Source organism: Leuciscus leuciscus (assembly GCF_965113295.1).
Source record: "Leuciscus leuciscus genome assembly, chromosome: 25".
Taxonomy (NCBI): Eukaryota; Metazoa; Chordata; class Actinopteri; order Cypriniformes; family Leuciscidae; genus Leuciscus; species Leuciscus leuciscus.
The window spans coordinates 13,418,315-13,437,597 of record NC_138724.1 but is presented as its reverse complement, the minus strand read 5'-3'; the positions used below and the strand labels follow the sequence as shown (position 1 = coordinate 13,437,597).

The following is a 19,283-nucleotide window of genomic DNA, read 5'->3' as shown; positions in this document are numbered from 1 at the left end:
AGCCCCTTTGTTCTAGTCCCCAAAAAGGATGGAACCCTTAGATTTTGCATTGACTTCAGACAGTTGAACAGCCTGTCCAAGGTAGACCCTTATCCAATGCCAAGAATTGATGAGTTGGTGGAAAGACTGGGCAGAGCCAAATACCTATCCACTGTGGACTTATGCAAGGGGTACTGGCAGGTCCCTTTAACTGCCAGAGCCAAGGAACTGACAGCTTTTAAAACCCCATTTGGGTTATTCCATTTCAGGGTTATGCCATTTGGCCTGCAGGGGGCGCCAGCGACTTTCCAACGTTTAATGGACCAGATCCTGCAAGGTACCAGAGAGTTTGCTGCAGCATATCTGGATGACGTGGTCATCTTCAGTGAAACCTGGGAAGAACACTGTCAACATCTACGGCAAGTCCTGGGGAGGATTAAGGCAGCCGGTCTTACCATTAACCCAAAGAAGTGTACAATAGCCAAGAGAGAGATCAGCTACTTGGGATTTGTGATTGGAGGAGGAGTCATTCGGCCGCAGCAGGAGAAGATAGAGGTCATCCGAAGTTACCAACCCCCCACAACTAAGAAACAGGTGAGATCTTTCCTGGGCTTATTGGGATGGTATCGCAGGTTTATACCTAACTTTTCTGCCAGGGCCTCTGTGCTTACAGATCTCACTAGAGCCACAGCGCCCAACAAGGTGGTCTGGACGGAGCAGGGTGAGCGAGCTTTCCAGGACTTACGAGAGGCAGTATGTGGAGACTCTGTTCTGCTTAGCCCAGATTTCCAGAAACCATTCATCCTCCAGACAGATGCCTCTGGAGTCGGACTGGGGGCAGTGTTACTGCAGGAAGTGGATGGAGATCGCAGGCCAGTGGCATTCTTGAGTCGAAAACTTTTCCCTCGAGAAACACGCTATTCGACAGTGGAACAGGAGTGCTTGGCCATTAAATGGGCCACGGATTCACTTCGATACTACCTGTTGGGGAGACCCTTTGTGTTAGAAACCGACCATCGAGCTCTGCAATGGTTGGAGCGCATGAAAGACTCTAATGCCCGGATTACGAGATGGTCTCTTTCTCTCCAGCCCTACCAGTTCACTGTGAAATACTGCCCGGGAGCTAGGAACAAGGTGGCTGACTTTTTGTCTCGAATCCCAGAGGAGGTAAATACTAAAGTGGGTTCTTCGACCCTGGTTTTTGGAGGGGCAGAGCTTTGACACTTGGGACGACAGTGGTCGTCTGCAGAAGGAGGGAGAAGTGTCACAGAGCTACCTTCATTTCTTTGTGACCCTTGTTAGCCCTTTCACAAAACACATGAAGACATACTTGGTTTTTAAAAGACTCTTTATTTACCTTGGTGTACCAGCGACAGGAGAGATGGATTAACCACACAAATATATCTACAACTATACTGTTGTGTCTCAGACTGGCCACCTGAGCACTAACCCAGAGGACATTTAAAGTTTGTTACAGACTGTTGATTGTCACCTGGATCAGCATACATGGTGGTGGCCATCTTGATTTGGGTAAAAGACTGGAATGGACTTTTCTCATGCTTTTTATACCTGTGCTGTGTGGTATAAACTCCCCATGTGTGCATCATGGGGAGTGGGAGATACCAAGTATGGTGGGAAAGGAGGCGGAATTGTTTGATGTTAATGTGTACTTCCTCTAATTATTGCTGAAGTTTACTTATTGAAGTTTGTATTGTTATTTAAATTTGTGTGGTGAAGGAAATGGAGTTACTTGATCACATAATACTTTTACTTGATATTTATTACATGTTTATGGTCTTTATTACTTCCCCATGTGATATTTGCTGAGAAATGGTTGTACCCAGGTGTATTAATTCTCACATAATTAAGTGATCAAGGGGGGCTAAGACTGGTGGTAGTGAATGCTGTATCAGCTGAGTACTCTGATTGAAGTATTAGACCTGATGCAAGGTTATTGTTTTTGTATATTGAAGTTTTTTTTTTTTCGTTTTTTAATTTTTCATGCTTTGGCACCTGCTGTGAGCACCTTGCACTTTACTGGCTTGGGAGAACTTAAATAAATATAAAAATGGCATTTAACGTCCTCCATGTGTTATTTTGAAGAACTCTGGATGTCTTTGTGACAATCACCAAAAATCCGCTATCTCAAAATCAAACTCCTCTCACAAAAACCCACGAGGTCAATCTGCGTTGATTTCACTTTTATACAGATGTGCGATTGTGTGGTCTGTTCCCGACCGTGTCAATCAAACGCTGATTCGGCGGATCACACCCGATGAAACACTTAGTGAAACACTTCGAGGCTTCGTTTGACCATAGTCACGTGACATGGGTGCTTTGAATCACGCTTCGGATCAGTGTTTCGAAACATCTGCGCTTCGGAACGACTGTTTCGCGTCAGCAATCCCTAATTCCTGGCACTGTTGTTTGAGCACTGCCTGTTTGACCCTGATCTTGATTATTAAAAATAATCTGCAAATGGATCCACATGCTTCCGACCCCTCATTACAAATATTATAATATTAATTAAATAAAAAATTTCATTATTATTATTATTAGTAGTAGTACTATATACACATGCTTCCGACCCCTCATTACAGAAGACTTTGCCAACTGTGGATCCAGCAGCCGTGTATCATCTCACCTCCGGGGTTTCAGCTCTGGCTACCGTGTTAGCATCACACCAACAACAACTCCAACGCCTTACGTCTGTCACGGAGGAGCTGGTTAAGACTCTGCAAGCACGTTAGCTAACCATACCACCGCCAAACCCACCAGTACCTGAGCCTCAGCCCATCAGTCCTAATGTGAACCCTCGACTATCTTTTACCGGAGAAATTTGATGGCTCTCTGGACAAATGTAAGGGATTTCTGTTACAATGTTCTCTGTTTATGGATCAACAACCACTGTTATACACCATTGACAATAGCCGCGTATCATTTATCTGCTCCCTGTTAACTGGCCGAGCTTTAGACTGGGCTACTGCAGTATGGGAGGGAGGAAGCATGGCATTCCCCTCATACGGCAACTTTCTTAAGCAATTTCGAGAAGTATTTGAACACACTGCTGGTGGCAAGGAGGCAGGTGAACAACTGCTCGCGCTCCGTCAAGAGAAAGACACGGCAGCTGACTACTCTCTCACTTTCCGCACACTCGCAGCCCAGACCGGTTGGGGTAACGGTCCATTGAAGCTGCTAGATCGTAAGGGCTTATCAATTGAACTTCAAACTGAAAGTGGCTTGTTGCGATGAAGGAAGGACGCTGGAACAATTTATCGATCTAGCCATCCGCCTCGATAATCTACTGCGCTCACGGCGTCCTTCACGACACTCTCCCATTCAAACGGCTGCCTTCGCTTTCGCTCCAGAACCTGAACCCATGCAAGTAGGAGTCACTCATTTATCTACGGAGGAGAGGGAACACAGAATGCAAAACCACCTCTGCCTATACTGCGGGTTATCTGGTCACCTACGAGCCAACTGTCCCACTCGACTATCCACCAAAGATACTACGGTGGTGAGTTCTTCTAATAGTTTAAATGTACCCATCTCTCTAACAAATATGAATGTCACGGTTCAGACAATGGCTTTAATCGACTCTGGGGCAGCGGGAAACTTCACTGATATCAACTTTGCTAATTTTCACAAACTTCCTCTCCTTCCGTGTGGATCTCGGTTGGCAGTGGCGGCACTAGACGGGCGCCCTTTGGGCACAGGACTGGTCAAGTACACTACCCAAGATCTCATTCTAAAGGTCGGATCCTTCCACACCGAACTCATTCGTCTCTTCGCCATTGATTCACCACAAAACCCGGTAATTCTCGGCTTACCCTGGCTGGAGAGACACAACCCTCGTATTTCCGGGACCACTAAACAGGTTCAACAATGGTCAGAACCCTGCCAAAAAGAATACCTGCAGTTCCAACTTCATGTCACAACCCCTGAATCTCCTTTGTCATCAGAAACCTTGGTCATACCAGACCTTCCAGCAGAATATCAAGCTCTCTCTGAGGCGTTCAGCAAATCAAGGGCCTCTCAACTGCCACCACATCGATCCAGTGATTGCGCCATCGATTTGCTTCCTGGAGCTATGCCAACAAGAGGCAGAGTATTTCCCCTATCACAACCTGAGTCTGAAGCAATGAAAGCATACATCGAGGAGGAGCTGGCTAAGTGCTTCATTAGACCCTCCACCTCTCCTGCATCAGCCGGGTTCTTGTTTGTCAAGAAGAAGGACGGGGGTCTACGACCATGCATTGATTACCGAAGTCTCAACGATATCACAGTTAAATTCCGTTACCCACTGCCTCTGGTCCCAGCCGCCCTGGAACAACTTCGTACTGCCAAGTACTTTACCAAACTCTACCTTCGCAGCGCCTACAATCTAATTCGCATCCGGGACGGAGACGAGTGGAAGACTGCTTTCTCAACGACCACTGGGCACTATGAATATCTCGTTATGCCGTTCGGCCTCTCCAATAGTCCATCCGTTTTTCAAGCCTACATCAATGATGTGTTCCGGGACATGCTCAATCGCTGGGTTATAGTCTACATCAATGACATACTAATTTACTCAGACTCTCTGGAAATACACATTCAACACGTCCGGGCAGTTCTAAATCGTCTAATTGAACATCAACTGTATGCCAAGCAGGAGAAGTGTGAGTTCCATCAAACACGAGTGTCATTCCTGGGTTACATCATCAGCGCCGACGGGGTCGCTATGAACAATAACAAGGTCCAATCAGTGCTGAACCGGCCTCAACCCACAACCGTGAAAGAGCTGCAACGATTCCTGGGCTTTGCCAATTTCTACAGGCGGTTCATACATAACTTCAGCACCATAGCGGCTCTGCTCACTTCGTTGCTCAAGGGAGGGAGACAGCGCTTAAACTGGTCACCGTCAGCTCAGAACGCTTTCCAACAACTCAAGGATCGCTTCACCACTGCTCCTATCCTTCATCACCCAGACCCAGATCAAGAATTCATAGTCGAAGTTGACGCTTCCAACACTGGCATTGGAGCTATCCTATCTCAACGTTAGGGCAGTCCTCCCAAGCTATTCCCATGTGCTTATTATTCACGCAAATTGAATTCCGCCGAGAGCAACTATGACGTTGGAGACCGGAAGTTGCTGGCGATGAAGGCAGCCTTTGAGGAATGGCGACATGGCTAGAGGGTGCCAAAGTTCCCTTCATTGTTCTCACAGATCACCGTAATCTAGAGTATATCCGCTCAGCCAGAAGACTCAATCCCCGGCAGGCAAGATGGTCATTGTTCTTCTAACGCTTCGATTTTAAAGTCACCTATAGACCCGGGTCCAAGAACTGCAAAGCCGATGCACTGTCAAGACTACATGACTCTTCATCATCTCTGAGAAGCATCAATGAGACCGTCATTCCATCAACGTTAATCGTAACTCCAGTCCAATGTGACATTCTCACTGAGATCACAGAGGCTCAAACTAATGATCCCACTCTACCGAATTGCCCCAATGACCGAACTTATGTTCCTCATGATTTTCGCCAACGGGTCTTACATCTGGTACACGACTCCCCCAGCTCTGGTCACCCCAGGATTACGGCATCACTTCAGCTGGTGTCTGAACGCTTCTGGTGGCCATTGCTACAGGCTGACACCATCGCATTCGTCCAACAATGTCCAACTTGCAATATTTCCAAATCATCTCACCAACGCCCCCGCTGGGTTGTTACAGCTTCTGCCCGTTCCTCAGCGCCCATGGTCTCATATTGCCATTGACTTTGTTACTGACCTCCACAACTCCAGGAATTACACGCCCATTCTGACCGTGATCGACCGATTCTCCAAGGCTTGCCGACTCATACCCTTACCCAAACTACCCACAGCCTTCGAGACTGCTGAGGTGCTCTTAGAACAGGTCTTTCGATTCTATGGACTCCCCGAAGACATTGTTTCAGACCGGGGTCTGCAATTCACGTCACGAGTCTGGAAATCCTTCTGTCAACAACTCAACATCAACGTCAGTCTCACCTCAGGTTACCATCCACAATCCAACGGCCAGGTGGAGAGACTCAATCAAGAGATAACCCGATTTCTAAGATCCTACTGCCATCAAAACCAGAAATATTGGAGTCGGTTCCTGATATGGGCCGAGTACGCCCAGAATTCGCTCTGAAAACCTTCAACCGATCTCACCCCATTACAGTGTGTTCTCGGCTTCCAACCGCCCGTTTCCCTGGTCAGGAGAACCCTCTGAACTCCCTGCAGTCAACGACTGGCTAATCAGGAGTGAGAATACTTGGAATGCTGCTCATGTACATCTACAACGAGCTGTACAACGAACTAGGGAACAAGCCGACCGTCGAAGAAGGGAGGGACCTGAATATACACCTGGACAATGGGTCTGGCTCTCCACTAGAGACTTACGACTCCGACTGCCAAGCAAGAAATTAAGTCCCAGGTACGTGGGTCCATTCGAAATACTCAGACAAATCACTCCAGTTTCATATCGTTTAGCTTTACCTGCCAATTATCGTATCTCACCCACCTTTCATGTCTCCCTGCTTAAGCCCGCCGGTGGTCCCAAAGGAGAGAGGGACCAGGAGGTCGCTGACGAGAGAACCCCTCCCATCATTGTGGACGGTGAGGAGGCTTACCAGGTCAGAGAGATTCTGGATTCTCGACGCCGTGGACGAGTGTTGCAGTATCTGATCGATTGGGAAGGATATGGCCCAGAGGAAAGATCCTGAGTCAACGCCCATGACATCTTGGATCCCACACTTACCACTGAATTTCACCAAACTCATCCAGACAGACCTTCACCACGTGCTCGTGGACGACCTCAGCGTCGAAATGCCCCTCGCGTCTGGAGCCGCTCGCAGGGGAGGGGCTCTGTCATGAATCAGACCTCTGTGGCTCTCTCTGATGGTCACCGGAGGGCACCCTCATCTGAGTATTGACTTTCCCGGACTCCATTTCCCATGCACCCCGTACAGAGACTAATCACCCGCACAGGTGTTTTCCATTATCTGCTCTACTCTACTTCACACTCTTGTTTTGCCCCGGCTTACATTTCTAAGCGTTTACCTTGATATTCTGTGACCCTTCTGTGTGTGATCTTGGATTGTTAGACTACTGTTGATTCTCTGCCGTCTGCCCTTGTGATCTTGCTCTCTGGAACTTCGACTGCTTTGCTGTCTGCCCTGACTCTTGCCCGGTATCGTTTCTGTTTCTGCTCTGCCTCTGATATTCCTGCCACTGTTGTTTGAACACTGCCTGTTTGACCCTGATCTTGATTATTAAAAATAATCTGCAAATGGATCCACATGCTTCCAACCCCTCATTACAAATATAATATTAATTAAATACAATTGTCATTATTATTATTATTAGTAGTAGTAATTGTACTATATACAATAATAGATATGTAATATAATAAGTATTGTATGAAATATATATTATAAATAATATTAATTAAATAATGTTTCATTATTTTTAGTAGTAGTACTATATAAAATAATAGATATATAAGTATTGTATGAAATATAATATAAATTATAAATAATATTAATTAAATTAAATGTTTCATTATTTTTATTAGTAGTAGTAGAAACTAAATTAAATTAATAGATATATAATATAATAATAATTGTATGAAATATAATAATATATATTATAAATAATATTAATAAATACCATTTTCATTGCTATTATAAGTAGAAATAGTACAATATAAAATAATAGATATATTATATAATAACTGTATAAAATATAATAGTTTTATATACACACACACACACACACACACAGATAGATAGATAGATAGATAGATAGATAGATAGATAGATAGATAGATAGATAGATAGATAGATAGATAGATAGAAAGATAGCCTCTATCTCTCTCTCAATATATATACTTATCAGCCATAGCAAAACTGTCACTTTACATTCAGAAGACCTTAAACACTCAGATACTCCATAATAAAGACAACAAATCACTTATTTATTGATGACTTGACATGCAATCGATCACAATGCAAAGTGAATTTTAAAAGCTATTCACTTGACGAAATGTTATACTTGTTTAGGGCAGTGTACAAACAAATTTACATGTTTTAAAGAATATAATTTAGTGAGTATGCCATCTAGTCAGTTGGGCTCTGGATGACGATCATCAGGAATTCTTTATCTGGAGGAAAATGGGGAAAAGGTGAGAGCTACAGGATATGAGCGTTAACAGCCTGATAAGTAAGACGGGCTGATAATGCGCTGACCCACCTGGCGCCACCATGATCTCGTGTTTCTTGGACCTGATGCGCAGAAACGTCAGGTCGTTCTGGGGGTCGATGTCTCTGATCGTGCTCCTGGTTTTCAAAGTCAGCTGATGCAGCAGTCCCACATACTGCACCGTCGTCGAGTTGTCTAGTGTCGTTCTGATGGGAATGCCTGAAAATGACCAAGTTAAGATCAATGGAACTACGGCTTCTAGAAAACAAACTAGTTTCACACTTATAGCATTTATCATAAAAAAAGCAGCTTAATTCTAATAAATCCTCATGCAAAATCAGTTTCTTCATCACTATTGTTGATTATTTAGTATAACTCTACCATATTATATTTTATTATATTATATCCATTGTCTATACCAGCTTATCCTATGTAGTTTTGTAAAATTTTATATTACATTATATTATATTATATCCATTCTCTATACCAGCTTATCCTATGTAGTTTTGTAAAATATTATATTGTATCCATGCTCTATACCAGCTTATCCTATGTAGTTTTGTAAAATTTTATATTACATTATATTATAATATATCCAATCTCTATACCAGCTTATCCTATGTAGTTATGTAAAATTTTACATTATGTTAATTAGCCTATATTGTTTAATTACCCTATATGATATTACATTAGCCATTCTCTATACCAGCTTGATGTGTTTTGTAAAATACTATATTATATTATATAATATTTGATTATCCATTCTCTATACTTATCCTATGTAGTTTTGTAAAATATGATATTATATTATAAACATAGCAGTTAATCTAAGTACAGTAAAACCATGGTAAATTGTGATTAGGCCTAAGTTAACGTTACATTACCTTCTGCATTAACGACTATTGAGCCAATAACACCAGTATAGCCTTGAATCCTCTTTAAAGTGTCTTCGACTTCAGCCTTCAGAGATGAACAAAACAGTTAGGCAGATTGATAGACGAGTCTAAGACATAAATATAATTTGTACGAATAATTGAAAAATTTTAAAGATCAAATAAAGTAGTTTACCATATTGCCGCACAGGTGAGTCTTCCGTTTGTTCCTCGTTGCTACGGAAACAGAAGTAAATAAAGTTGAAACATGATCAACATGATGGACTATAACACGTCTTCAAGAATAAACTCTTTTTATTCCGTTATTATATTGTTTCTGTTAATGTTGCTGACTCACTCGACAGGCAGAAATGATATAAGCAGGCTGTTAAAACTTGTGTACACAGTAACAGTTGTGTTACTTTTCTCAGCGCTGATGAGTCATCATGAGTTAGTTGATGACGATAGACCAATTACAGTCGTTTGTGGTGGCAGGATATTTGAATCAATGTGCAGTATCACTTCAGTAATTATTTAAACGGCAATGTGTTTTATATTATAACAACACATTTTGACAAACAACCTATCCAGTGAAAGTAAAATAAATAATACAAATACAAATTCACGAATTGTTTTTCGTGTTTATTTGTTGTTGTTTTTTTGTTTTTGTTTTATTTAGCCGACAGCGCCCCCTACAGGATAATATTGTACAGAACTTTTAACCTCATTCGTTCTCAATCTCATCGATTTATTTCGCTATGACCGAATAACACACAAAAGCAACGAATGCGTTTTAACAATTTAAAACTGATATCTACATTGTTATAACCTGTTAACTGCTTTAGTGTTTACTTTTTTATTTAACTTAGTTGAAATCCAATCGTCTGATTTCTGAAGGATCAAGTGACACTGAAGACTGGAGTAACGATGCTGAATATTCAGCTTTACATCAAAGGAACAAATTACATTTTAAAGCATATTCAAATAGAAAATCGTTATTTTAAATTGTAATAATATTTCACAATATTACAGTTTTTTTCTGTATTTTTGATCAAATAATTGCAGGCTTGATGAGGATAAGTACGGAAGCCCTGAACCGCAACGTAAAAAAAAAAAAAATACGTAAAAAAAAAAAAAAAAAATACGTAAAAAAAAAAAAATATGTAAAAAAAAAAAAAAAAATGCTATCATTTCGAGATTAAAGTCGAAATGTTTCGAGATTAAAGTCGAAATGTTTCGAGATTAAAGTCGAAATGTTTCGAGATTAAAGTCGAAATCTTTCGAGATTAAAGTCGAAATGTTTCGAGATTAAAGTCGAAATCTTTCGAGAATAAAGTCTTCCGTAGAAGTTGTGTGTGTGCTTGCCGTTATTTCACATTGCCGCACAGGCATTCATGCGTGTGCGTGTGTGTAAATACATGCGCTTGTGAAGTCGAACTGCCGTCTATAATAGACACCGTACGTTCTGGATACATTTTAAGTGCATCATTCTGTATCCAATCATTTGGCCGGATCCCGTGATTTCCTCAAATATAATAACCACTGGTGGTTGAGGAAAGATTCCCTGAAATGATTGTAAAGCGCTTTTAAGTGTAGGCCTACAGTAGACATATGAAAGCGCTATATAAATGCCTCATTCATGCATTCATTCATTCATTCATAAAGCTGGATATCTTGATCCAGTCTGACAGTATGTTTTATAAAGTCCTATAGCCTAATGTCATGTTGGTAGACCTGTAGAATATCCCTTTGTTGAAAGCCCAGATAAAAGTAAAAAGCTATTATTTTGTGTAGATCCAGTTTACATACACACACACACACACACACACACACACACACACACGCACGCACACGCATGAATGCCTGTGCGGCAATGTGAAATAACGGCAAGCACACACACAACTTCTACGGAAGACTTTATTCTCGAAAGATTTCGACTTTAATCTCGAAAGATTTCGACTTTAATCTCGAAACATTTCGACTTTAATCTCGAAACATTTCGACTTTAATCTCGAAACATTTCGACTTTAATCTCGAAACATTTCGACTTTAATCTCGAAATGATAGCATTTTTTTTTTACATAATTTTTTTGTTTTGTTTTTTTTTTACGTAAATTTTTTTTTTTTTACGGATTTTTTTTTTTTTTTTACGTTGCGTTTCAGGGCTTCCGTAGTACGGAGACTTCTTTCAAAAACATAAAAAATAATTATGTTTCCAAACTTTTGACCGGTACTACATACATACATACATACATACGGTACACACTTTAGTTATAATCTTGATTTCCTCCCCAATGTTTACATTTCTGCTAATCACAGTTGCGCACATTTGACCACCAGATGTCGCTAGCATGCGGTTTTTCGAAACAAAATATCACGAGAAAAATATTCTTTCTTTTTAATATATATATATTTTTGTCATTGCTTTTAAACCTTGCTTTAAATATAAAAAAAAAAAATATGTTTAATGTTAATATTCTTGCTAACCTTCTGTAACCAATGACGTCAAAATTGCAGCGCGAAGGCGTCACGTGAAGACGCCCAGGCACGTGCACGCGCATTTTATAAGGTAAGTATTATATATATATATATATATATATATATATATATATATATATAATTTAAAAATGATTTTGAAATCAATTAAATAATATTACATAGGCCTATATATAGTAATTAAAATACAATTTGTCATTATTATTATTATTATGTCACAATGATGAAGATGATGATGATGATAACAGGTTCCAATATGAAATGTCTTTTAATAATAAAGTAAACTTAGGTACAGACAGAAGGTGTAACAGTGTGTGCTTGCAACAATACAAATAGAGGGAACAGGGAGGAACTTAAATACATGGTGACGAACTAAACGATGATCAGCTGTGATGATGAGGAGTGTCCATAGAGACAGATGAGTGCCATATTAGTAGATGTTAGTATATCAAATAATATATTATATTACAATAATTTTTCATTATTTTTATTAGTAGTAGAAGAAACTATATAAAATAATAGATATATAATATTATAATAATTGTATGAAATATAAAAACAATATATATTATAAATAATATTAATAAATACCATTTTTCATTGCTATTATTATTATTAGTAGAAATAGTACAAAATAAAATAAAATATATTATATAATAACTATAAAATATAAGTTTTATATACACAAAGGTTTCAATTAAAACAATTATTTGGATTATTTTAAAAGCTATTCACTAGATGAAATGTTATACTTGTTTAGGGCAGTGTACAAACAAATGTACATATTTTAAAGAATATAATTTAGTGAGTATGCCATCTAGTCCAGTCAAGTCAAGTCATCTTTATTTATATAGCGCTTTTTACAATACAGATTGTATCAAAGCAGCTTCACATTGATAACATGAAAATAATAAAACAAAGTTTGTTTCTAGAAGAAAATTGCATCATTGTCCACCCTAAATAAGGCAGATCAATAATATTGTTGAATATAAAATGTCCCCAACTAAGCAAGCCAAAAGCCAAGGCAACAGTGGCAAGGAACCAAAACTCCATCAGGTGACAGAATGGAGAAAAAGAACCCAGGCTCAGTCGGGGGCCAGTTCTCCTCTGGCCAACGAGCGAACAGTGTATGATTATGATCCAGGCAGCGTTACAGGTCAGAAGTCAGATTGGTCGTGTTGATGAGGCCTTCACAGGGCTGATGAGGCAGGCACTTCAGGGATGCGTCATGGTTAGGTCCAGGTGCAGATCCACCATCTGATCTGGATACGGCCTGGATCCGGCGGAAGAGGAGAGACTTTATTTATTTATTTATTTGAAAAGGGACAATGTACATTAATCAACATTCAGAACAAATGTAAGCGTACCCGAGTTAGCCACAGGCTAGTTTTCATCGGCAGTCCCCTTGCCAGATGTTATTAGGCATCCTAAAATAGTAAACTGTTAAAGACAATAAAATTATTTATACAATAAACAAAAGGTAAAAACTGTGACATAGACTGTGGTCAAATCACAACCAATCGAGTAAACAAGATAAACAGATAAAATAAAAAAAATAGATGATAATAGATGATACAGTTATTGTTGGTGGATGGGACCAGCGTCAGTGTTGACAGTGTTGATTTTCAATAAGGCATTTTTTAACATTAATCTCAAATGAGTAATAGGATGGAGACTCTCTAATTAATGGTGGTACCGAGTTCCATTGATGTGATGCTGTGAATGAAATGACGGCCTGACTAAATGCAGGTTTTTTTAGTGGAATTGTGCAGTCCCTCCTAGCTGCACCTCTTGTAACTCTGTTTGCATTCGATTTAAAATTGATAAGGCCAAATAAAGGCGGAGGAGCTAAACTGTTATCTTATAACCTAAACAGACATTTCTGTATTTTATGAGGTTTTCCCAACTAAGCAATTTATACTTCTTTAGAATATGGCAATGATGGTAATGAATTGGCTTTTTGTCTAGAATTTTGAGTGCTTGTTTGTATAATGATTTCAGTGGTTTTAAGGCTGTAGAGTGTGCGTTGGACCAACTTATCAAACAGTAAGTGATGTGGGAGAGAACCAATGAGTGGAAATATACCTTAGCTGCATCAGTTGATAGGAGGTTTCTGACTAGTTGAGACTTCAGGACTGCGTTGTCGTCACGTCCAGGCGCAGGTCCTTCATCGGATCTGGATACGGCCTGGATCCGGCGGACTGTTGTAAACCTCGGTATAAACAGAGAGACTAATATTAGCGTAGACGCCATTCTTCTTATGATGTAACGAGTACATCAGGATTTATGGGAAGTGTTCCCGGTTCCGGCTGGCCTAATCTATGCAGCCTAATATGGAATTATAAAAGTCTATAATCTGTTATGTGTATGCTAGGTCAAAGAGATGTGTTTTTAGTCTAGCTTTGAACTGACAGAGTGTGTCTGCTTCCTGGGCAATGTTAGGAAGACTGTTCCAAAGTTTTGGTGCTAAATAGGAAAAGGATCTACCGCCAGCAGTCGATTTTGATATTCTAGGTATTATAAACCGGCCGGAATTTTGAGATCGCAATAGATGTGAAGGACTATAATGTGTTAAGAGCTCGCTCAAGTACTGCGGAGCTAAACCATTTAGTGCTTTGTAAGTAATCAGCAATATTTGAAAATGTATATGATGTTTAATAGGGAGCCAATGCAGTGTTGACAGAACAGGGCTAATATGGTCATACTTCCTGGTTCTGGTAAGAACTCGAGCTGCTGCGTTTTGCACCAGCTGTAATTTGTTTATTAAGCGTGCAGGGCAACCACCCATTATAGAGCATTACAATAATCTAGCCTTGATGTCATGATGAACTAATTGTTCTGCATTTGTCAATGAGAGCATATGACGTAATTTATATATATTTTTAAGATGGAAAAATGCGGTTTTACAGATACTAGACACGTGACTTTCAAATGAAAGATTGGTATCAAAGAGCACACCCAGGTTCCTAACCAACGATGAAGACTTAACAGAGCAGCCATCAAGTGTTAGACAGTATTCTAGGTTATTACGTGAGAAAGTTTTTTGTCCAATCATTAGAATCTCCGTTTTTTCAGAATTAAGAAGTAGGAAATTACTAGTCATCCAATTTTTTATATCAGCCATGAATTCCGTTAATTTTGTGAATTGGTAAGTTTCGTCTGGGCGTGAAGAAATATAGAGCTGCGTATCATCAGCATAACAGTGAAAACTAATGCCATGCTTCTTAATGATATCTCCTAAGGGTAGCATGTACAGAGTGAACAGCAACGGTCCTAGTACTGAGCCTTGTGGTACGCCATACTGAACTTGTGATCGATTAGACATCTCTTAATTTACTGCTACAAACTGATAACGGTCAGATAAGTATGATTTAAACCATGCTAATGCAATTCCACTAATGCCAACATAATTTTCGAGTCTATTTAAAAGAATGTTGTGGTCAATAGTGTCAAATGCAGAACTAAGATCGAGTAACACTAATAGCGAGATACAACCACGGTCGGATGATAGGAGCAAATCATTTGTGACTCTAATGAGAGCTGTCTCAGTACTATGTGTAACCCAGGCTACTAGTAAACAAATAAGTATGTGAGTTAATCGAAAAAGTTAATCGAAAAAGCTGAAAAAAAAGAGAAAAAGACTGTTCTAGACTTAAAAGAGAATCACCCAATCACACATTGCGCTGCAGTGACTGACACTTCTGTGAGCCAATGGCAGCAGCGCATCAGGTTGCGCAAGTCCCTCTTTGAATGCGAGCGGCAGATGAGAAAAAGCAAGTCAGAGAACGCAGCTGTGCGGAGTAATCTCCCGAAGTTTCCCGCATTTAAGCTAAAGAGTCAGAGTGAAAAGAGACCAGATAAAATAAAATTGAATATTTGAATGAAACGTTGATAAGCTGTCATCGGAGCGAGAAGAGGACGAGTCAAAGAAATAGTGACTGATGCAGACCAACGCAACTTTAAAGTGCTGCGTATTAACTTCCCTGCTTGAATATAGACTATTTTCTTGCCTTGGTGAGTCCTGTTTCAAATATAAACTTGATAATATACAAGAAAAATTTTTTGCAGATTTTTCAGCGAACTTATATGAGGTTGAAATTAACTTGATATTAGTATGTGCGTGTATAACGATCTAGCCAGCTAGTCTGCACGCGGGCTAACGTTAGTCAAATGTGAAAAGCTAGCGGGTCAATGAAATATGACGCAGATTCATGTTTAATTGTCAACGTGTTTAATAAGTTGAAATATTGAGTTAATTTGTGCTTTACTGTACATGTGAATTGTTTATGAGACTGAATTGAGTATTGATTATTGGTTCTGCCTTGTGTTTTTACAAGGCTGGGTTTTTTTGTGAGAGATTGTGATTCACCATCAGAAGTTTTCCTGTTCCATATCGGACACACGAGACGCAATAAGCGTATTAACACGGCGAGCCACCCACGGATTCGATTCACTTGTTGAACTGTGCTCATCAGATCTGGTAGGAGAATTCCTTTCCTTTTGTTTCGTTGCTCTTGGACAAAAAGGGCCTGGACTCATTGCGAACTGTTTTTTCTTTCTTTTTTTTTTCCCTCCGAATCTTCAACTAAAGACATTTAACTTTGAACTGAAAACCAACATTTTCTTGAACTGAGTCAATTGATTCTGTTCGTCTGAGTCGATTCCACCAATTGAAACTTGAGCATTTGATTCACAACCTGAAAAGAATACTACAGTTTTGAGGGAAAAAGTGTTTTTTTGAATTTGAAAAGTGAAATTGAGAATTCATTCTGTACATTGAATCAAATTGACTGTTTATACGCATTGAGTATTCAAGTGAATGCCTTATTTTGTTTGAGAATATTGCTTACTGTTTCCTTGAAGTATTGAATTTTTCCAATTGTTTTATTTTTATTTTATTTTATTGTACAAAGAGAATAATCTGATTTACGTTGAGTCGAGCTGTTAAGGTTGCTCATTCAAGTACTTACAAAAGAGTGTGGAGAACAAATATTGTCACTTATTGTCCATTGCTAATTAGTTGATTACATTGTGATTTGCATATTTCAAACAACAAAAAGAAAAAAGATCATTTTACTTTAATATAAACCCTCAGTTGAATCATAAAAAGGACTCTGTTGATAATTCACCACCACTGTGCTGCCTTCCTCTCTCCAGTAGTCGCACCTATCTTCTGATCCTTTGGCCCATAGTGAAATACCCACCCGTGTGACGCGCCCCACGCTACAATTTGGCGAGCCAGCCAGGAGACAGGGCGCAGCAGCGACTGAGGTGAATAGTCATTGAGACAAGCACGTGCAGAGAACCTGACAGAAATGGATGTTGTGGAGCGAGAGAACGTTAATGTGCAAAATGCAGTAATTGTCAGTGGCTTAACGCTGACTGAATTGGATCAAGTCCTAGAGGCATACCTTTTGAGGTTCGGCTCTATACGATGCAACTTGCTAATTGACGACCCATACTCTGAGTTTCATCGGAATGCAGTAGTTGAGTTCTCGCACAATTCTGCCATGTGCAACCTCGAGCCCCATCTGCCGCTGAATATAGTAAGTCCCACTGATCCAGACACTGTGTTTTATGTGCGCACACTGGGTAGTGTTTACACCCCCACCTCCTGTAGCGCCACAGAGTGCTTGAAGAAATTGCAAGCAATAGCCAGTGCCAGTGGAGAATCCCTACAACATATACTTGAACGGGAGTTGACAAGAGTGAGAGCTGATGAGTCACCTAGAGCAGAGCCTGGGCTAGAGCATCGCCCTTTGGAGTCAAATCTCCTGACATGTGCGACCAGCACTCCCCAGTGGTCAGAAGGGTGTCAGTCACCGTCTGTGCTGAGAACAGAATCCAAAAACCCAGTCAAGGAAAGCATAGACACTGCGTCGCCTCACTGTTCAAACGACCCTGATGTCAGCTCTGCTGAGACGATATCTTTGAAATTTCCCATGACTGCTGTGCACCCCCTAGGCATCCAGAGGGTAGTAATGGAACACGTTGTGAGGACGAGCGATCCAGTGTCCCCCCACAATGCTTCATTTCGCCTGAAAGCTTTCTCTGGAAGGAGCCCTCGTCCAAGCAACGAGCCGGATTTCGACACCTGGCGGGCAAGTGTAGATCACCTGTTGAATGATCCATCCCTTCCTGAATCATACAAGACACGCAAAATTCTTGACAGCCTGTTACCGCCTGCTTCGGACATGATTAAGCATGTGAACCCGAACGCTCCATCGTCAGAGTGTCTTAGGCTATGTTCACACTTAGCGTCTTTTTTCAAACTGCCAGCGTCTGTTCTACATTATAACCCTATGGAGTGAACCGTTTTTTCAAAAAAGTCCTGAGCGCTTTTTTAGACGCCACCGCCGGCGTCTTTTTCTGCAGCTCAGAGCGTCTTTTTAAGTTGAAAAAAGTTCAACTTTTCTGAAAAGAACGCCCTACGTCAAGCGCCTTTTTGACAGCTGACCAATGACAAGCGAGTAGCGAGACCTGTCGTTTCCATAACAACAAGAACAACTGTCTGTCGTGCACCCACAAACGTCTTTGTGAACCGACATTCTCCTCCCCGTAACTTCAAAAGCCAACGCAAGAGCCAACTTTCTCTTTCTCGACATTTTTTTGCATCACACAGAACTAGGCTACTGTTCCAGCTCTTGTTATAGCAACAAAAGACGCGCTCGGCTGCTATTTGTAACCGAACGCTGCCAGCGGTTTTTTTTGCTAAAAAAACGCCGTTGTCAACTTTTTCTTGTCAAAAAAGACGCTAAGTGTGAACATAGCCTTAGGCTGCTGGAGTCCGTCTATGGGTCGGTGGAGGACGGAGACGAATTATTAGCCAAGTTCATAAGCACCCTGCAGAATCCTGGCGAAAGGTCGTCCGCCTACCTCCACAGATTGCATGTAATTCTGAATGCTGCCATCAGACGGAGCGGAGTTGCAGAGAGTGAACGAGACCGTTGTCTGTTGAGGCAGTTCTGCCGTGGCTGCTGGGACAATGACCTGATAGCTGATCTGCAGCTCGAAAAGAGAAAAGCAGACCCACCTCCTTTTGCTGATTTAGCCATTCTCATCCGTACAGCGGAAGATAAGCAAACATCAAAGGAAGAGAGAATGAGAAAGCATTTGGGTATCAACAAGCACCCATCGGCTCCCCTTAAACTGCGAACAGTAGCACACCAACAGTCTGCTTATTCTTGTGGTGCATTGGAGGACACTACTGATTCTTCGGCCCTCACCACTCCCAATCAGAAAATCTCTAAACAGAAGAGTAAAGAGTAATGCCCTGAAATGCTTGAAGTCGGTGCTCTAAAGAAGGGAGATTGCTGCTCTCCAAAGCCAGGTTGCGGCCATCAGAACAGCTGCTAATCAGGAAGTGAAAGAACGAGCTCAAGTAAGTGAACTTCAGGAGTTGAAAGGACAGATAGCGGAGCTGAAAATCCAAGTCGCTACCTCAGATGCACAGAGAAACCGATCTGAGAGCCTAACTAAAGAGTCAGTAAGACAGAAGAAACCCTGCAGGCCCAGAACACGAACAAACACTGGTTCAAGAGAGTCTGAAAGTGAATTCCAGAATTCAGAATCTGAAGATGACTTTGCAAGTTACATACCTGGATACTTACCAAGCATTGAGAGCACAATTCTTTTCAACCATAGACCTGAGGATCAGTCAAAAACTGGGGTTACGTCAGAAGTTTCTCCTGAAGCAAGAACTGTGATTAGTACAAGCACTGAACATCC

General features: G+C 40.8%; 1 protein-coding gene and 1 long non-coding RNA gene across 2 annotated transcripts; both read right to left on the bottom strand.

Annotated features, from left to right (window-relative positions):
- Positions 1 to 7,942: 7,942 nt before the first annotated feature.
- On the bottom strand, positions 7,943 to 9,459 carry LOC309491119 (dynein light chain roadblock-type 2). Its single transcript, XM_082160569.1, has 5 exons — positions 9,418 to 9,459; positions 9,256 to 9,296; positions 9,072 to 9,147; positions 8,239 to 8,406; positions 7,943 to 8,149 (listed from the first exon to the last, which is right to left on the bottom strand). Exons 2-5 carry the CDS (start codon positions 9,256 to 9,258, stop codon positions 8,106 to 8,108), a joined length of 291 nt encoding a protein of 96 aa, XP_082016695.1. The 5' UTR covers positions 9,259 to 9,296; positions 9,418 to 9,459; the 3' UTR covers positions 7,943 to 8,105.
- A 3,201-nt stretch (positions 9,460 to 12,660) lies between these two features.
- LOC309491129 lies at positions 12,661 to 14,374 on the bottom strand. The gene is made up of 3 exons (XR_014202922.1): positions 13,641 to 14,374; positions 12,923 to 12,995; positions 12,661 to 12,817 (listed from the first exon to the last, which is right to left on the bottom strand). It is a non-coding gene; the product is annotated as an uncharacterized lncRNA (long non-coding RNA).
- Between the last annotated feature and the right edge of the window lie 4,909 nt (positions 14,375 to 19,283).

Excerpts from the sequence above, each read along its gene's own strand:
- LOC309491119 (XM_082160569.1), bottom strand. Across the intron at positions 8,407-9,071 it reads AATAGTCGTTAATGCAGAAG|GCATTCCCATCAGAACGACA; the intron begins GTAATGTAACGT and ends GGTCATTTTCAG. Across the intron at positions 8,150-8,238 it reads CGAGATCATGGTGGCGCCAG|ATAAAGAATTCCTGATGATC; the intron begins GTGGGTCAGCGC and ends ATTTTCCTCCAG.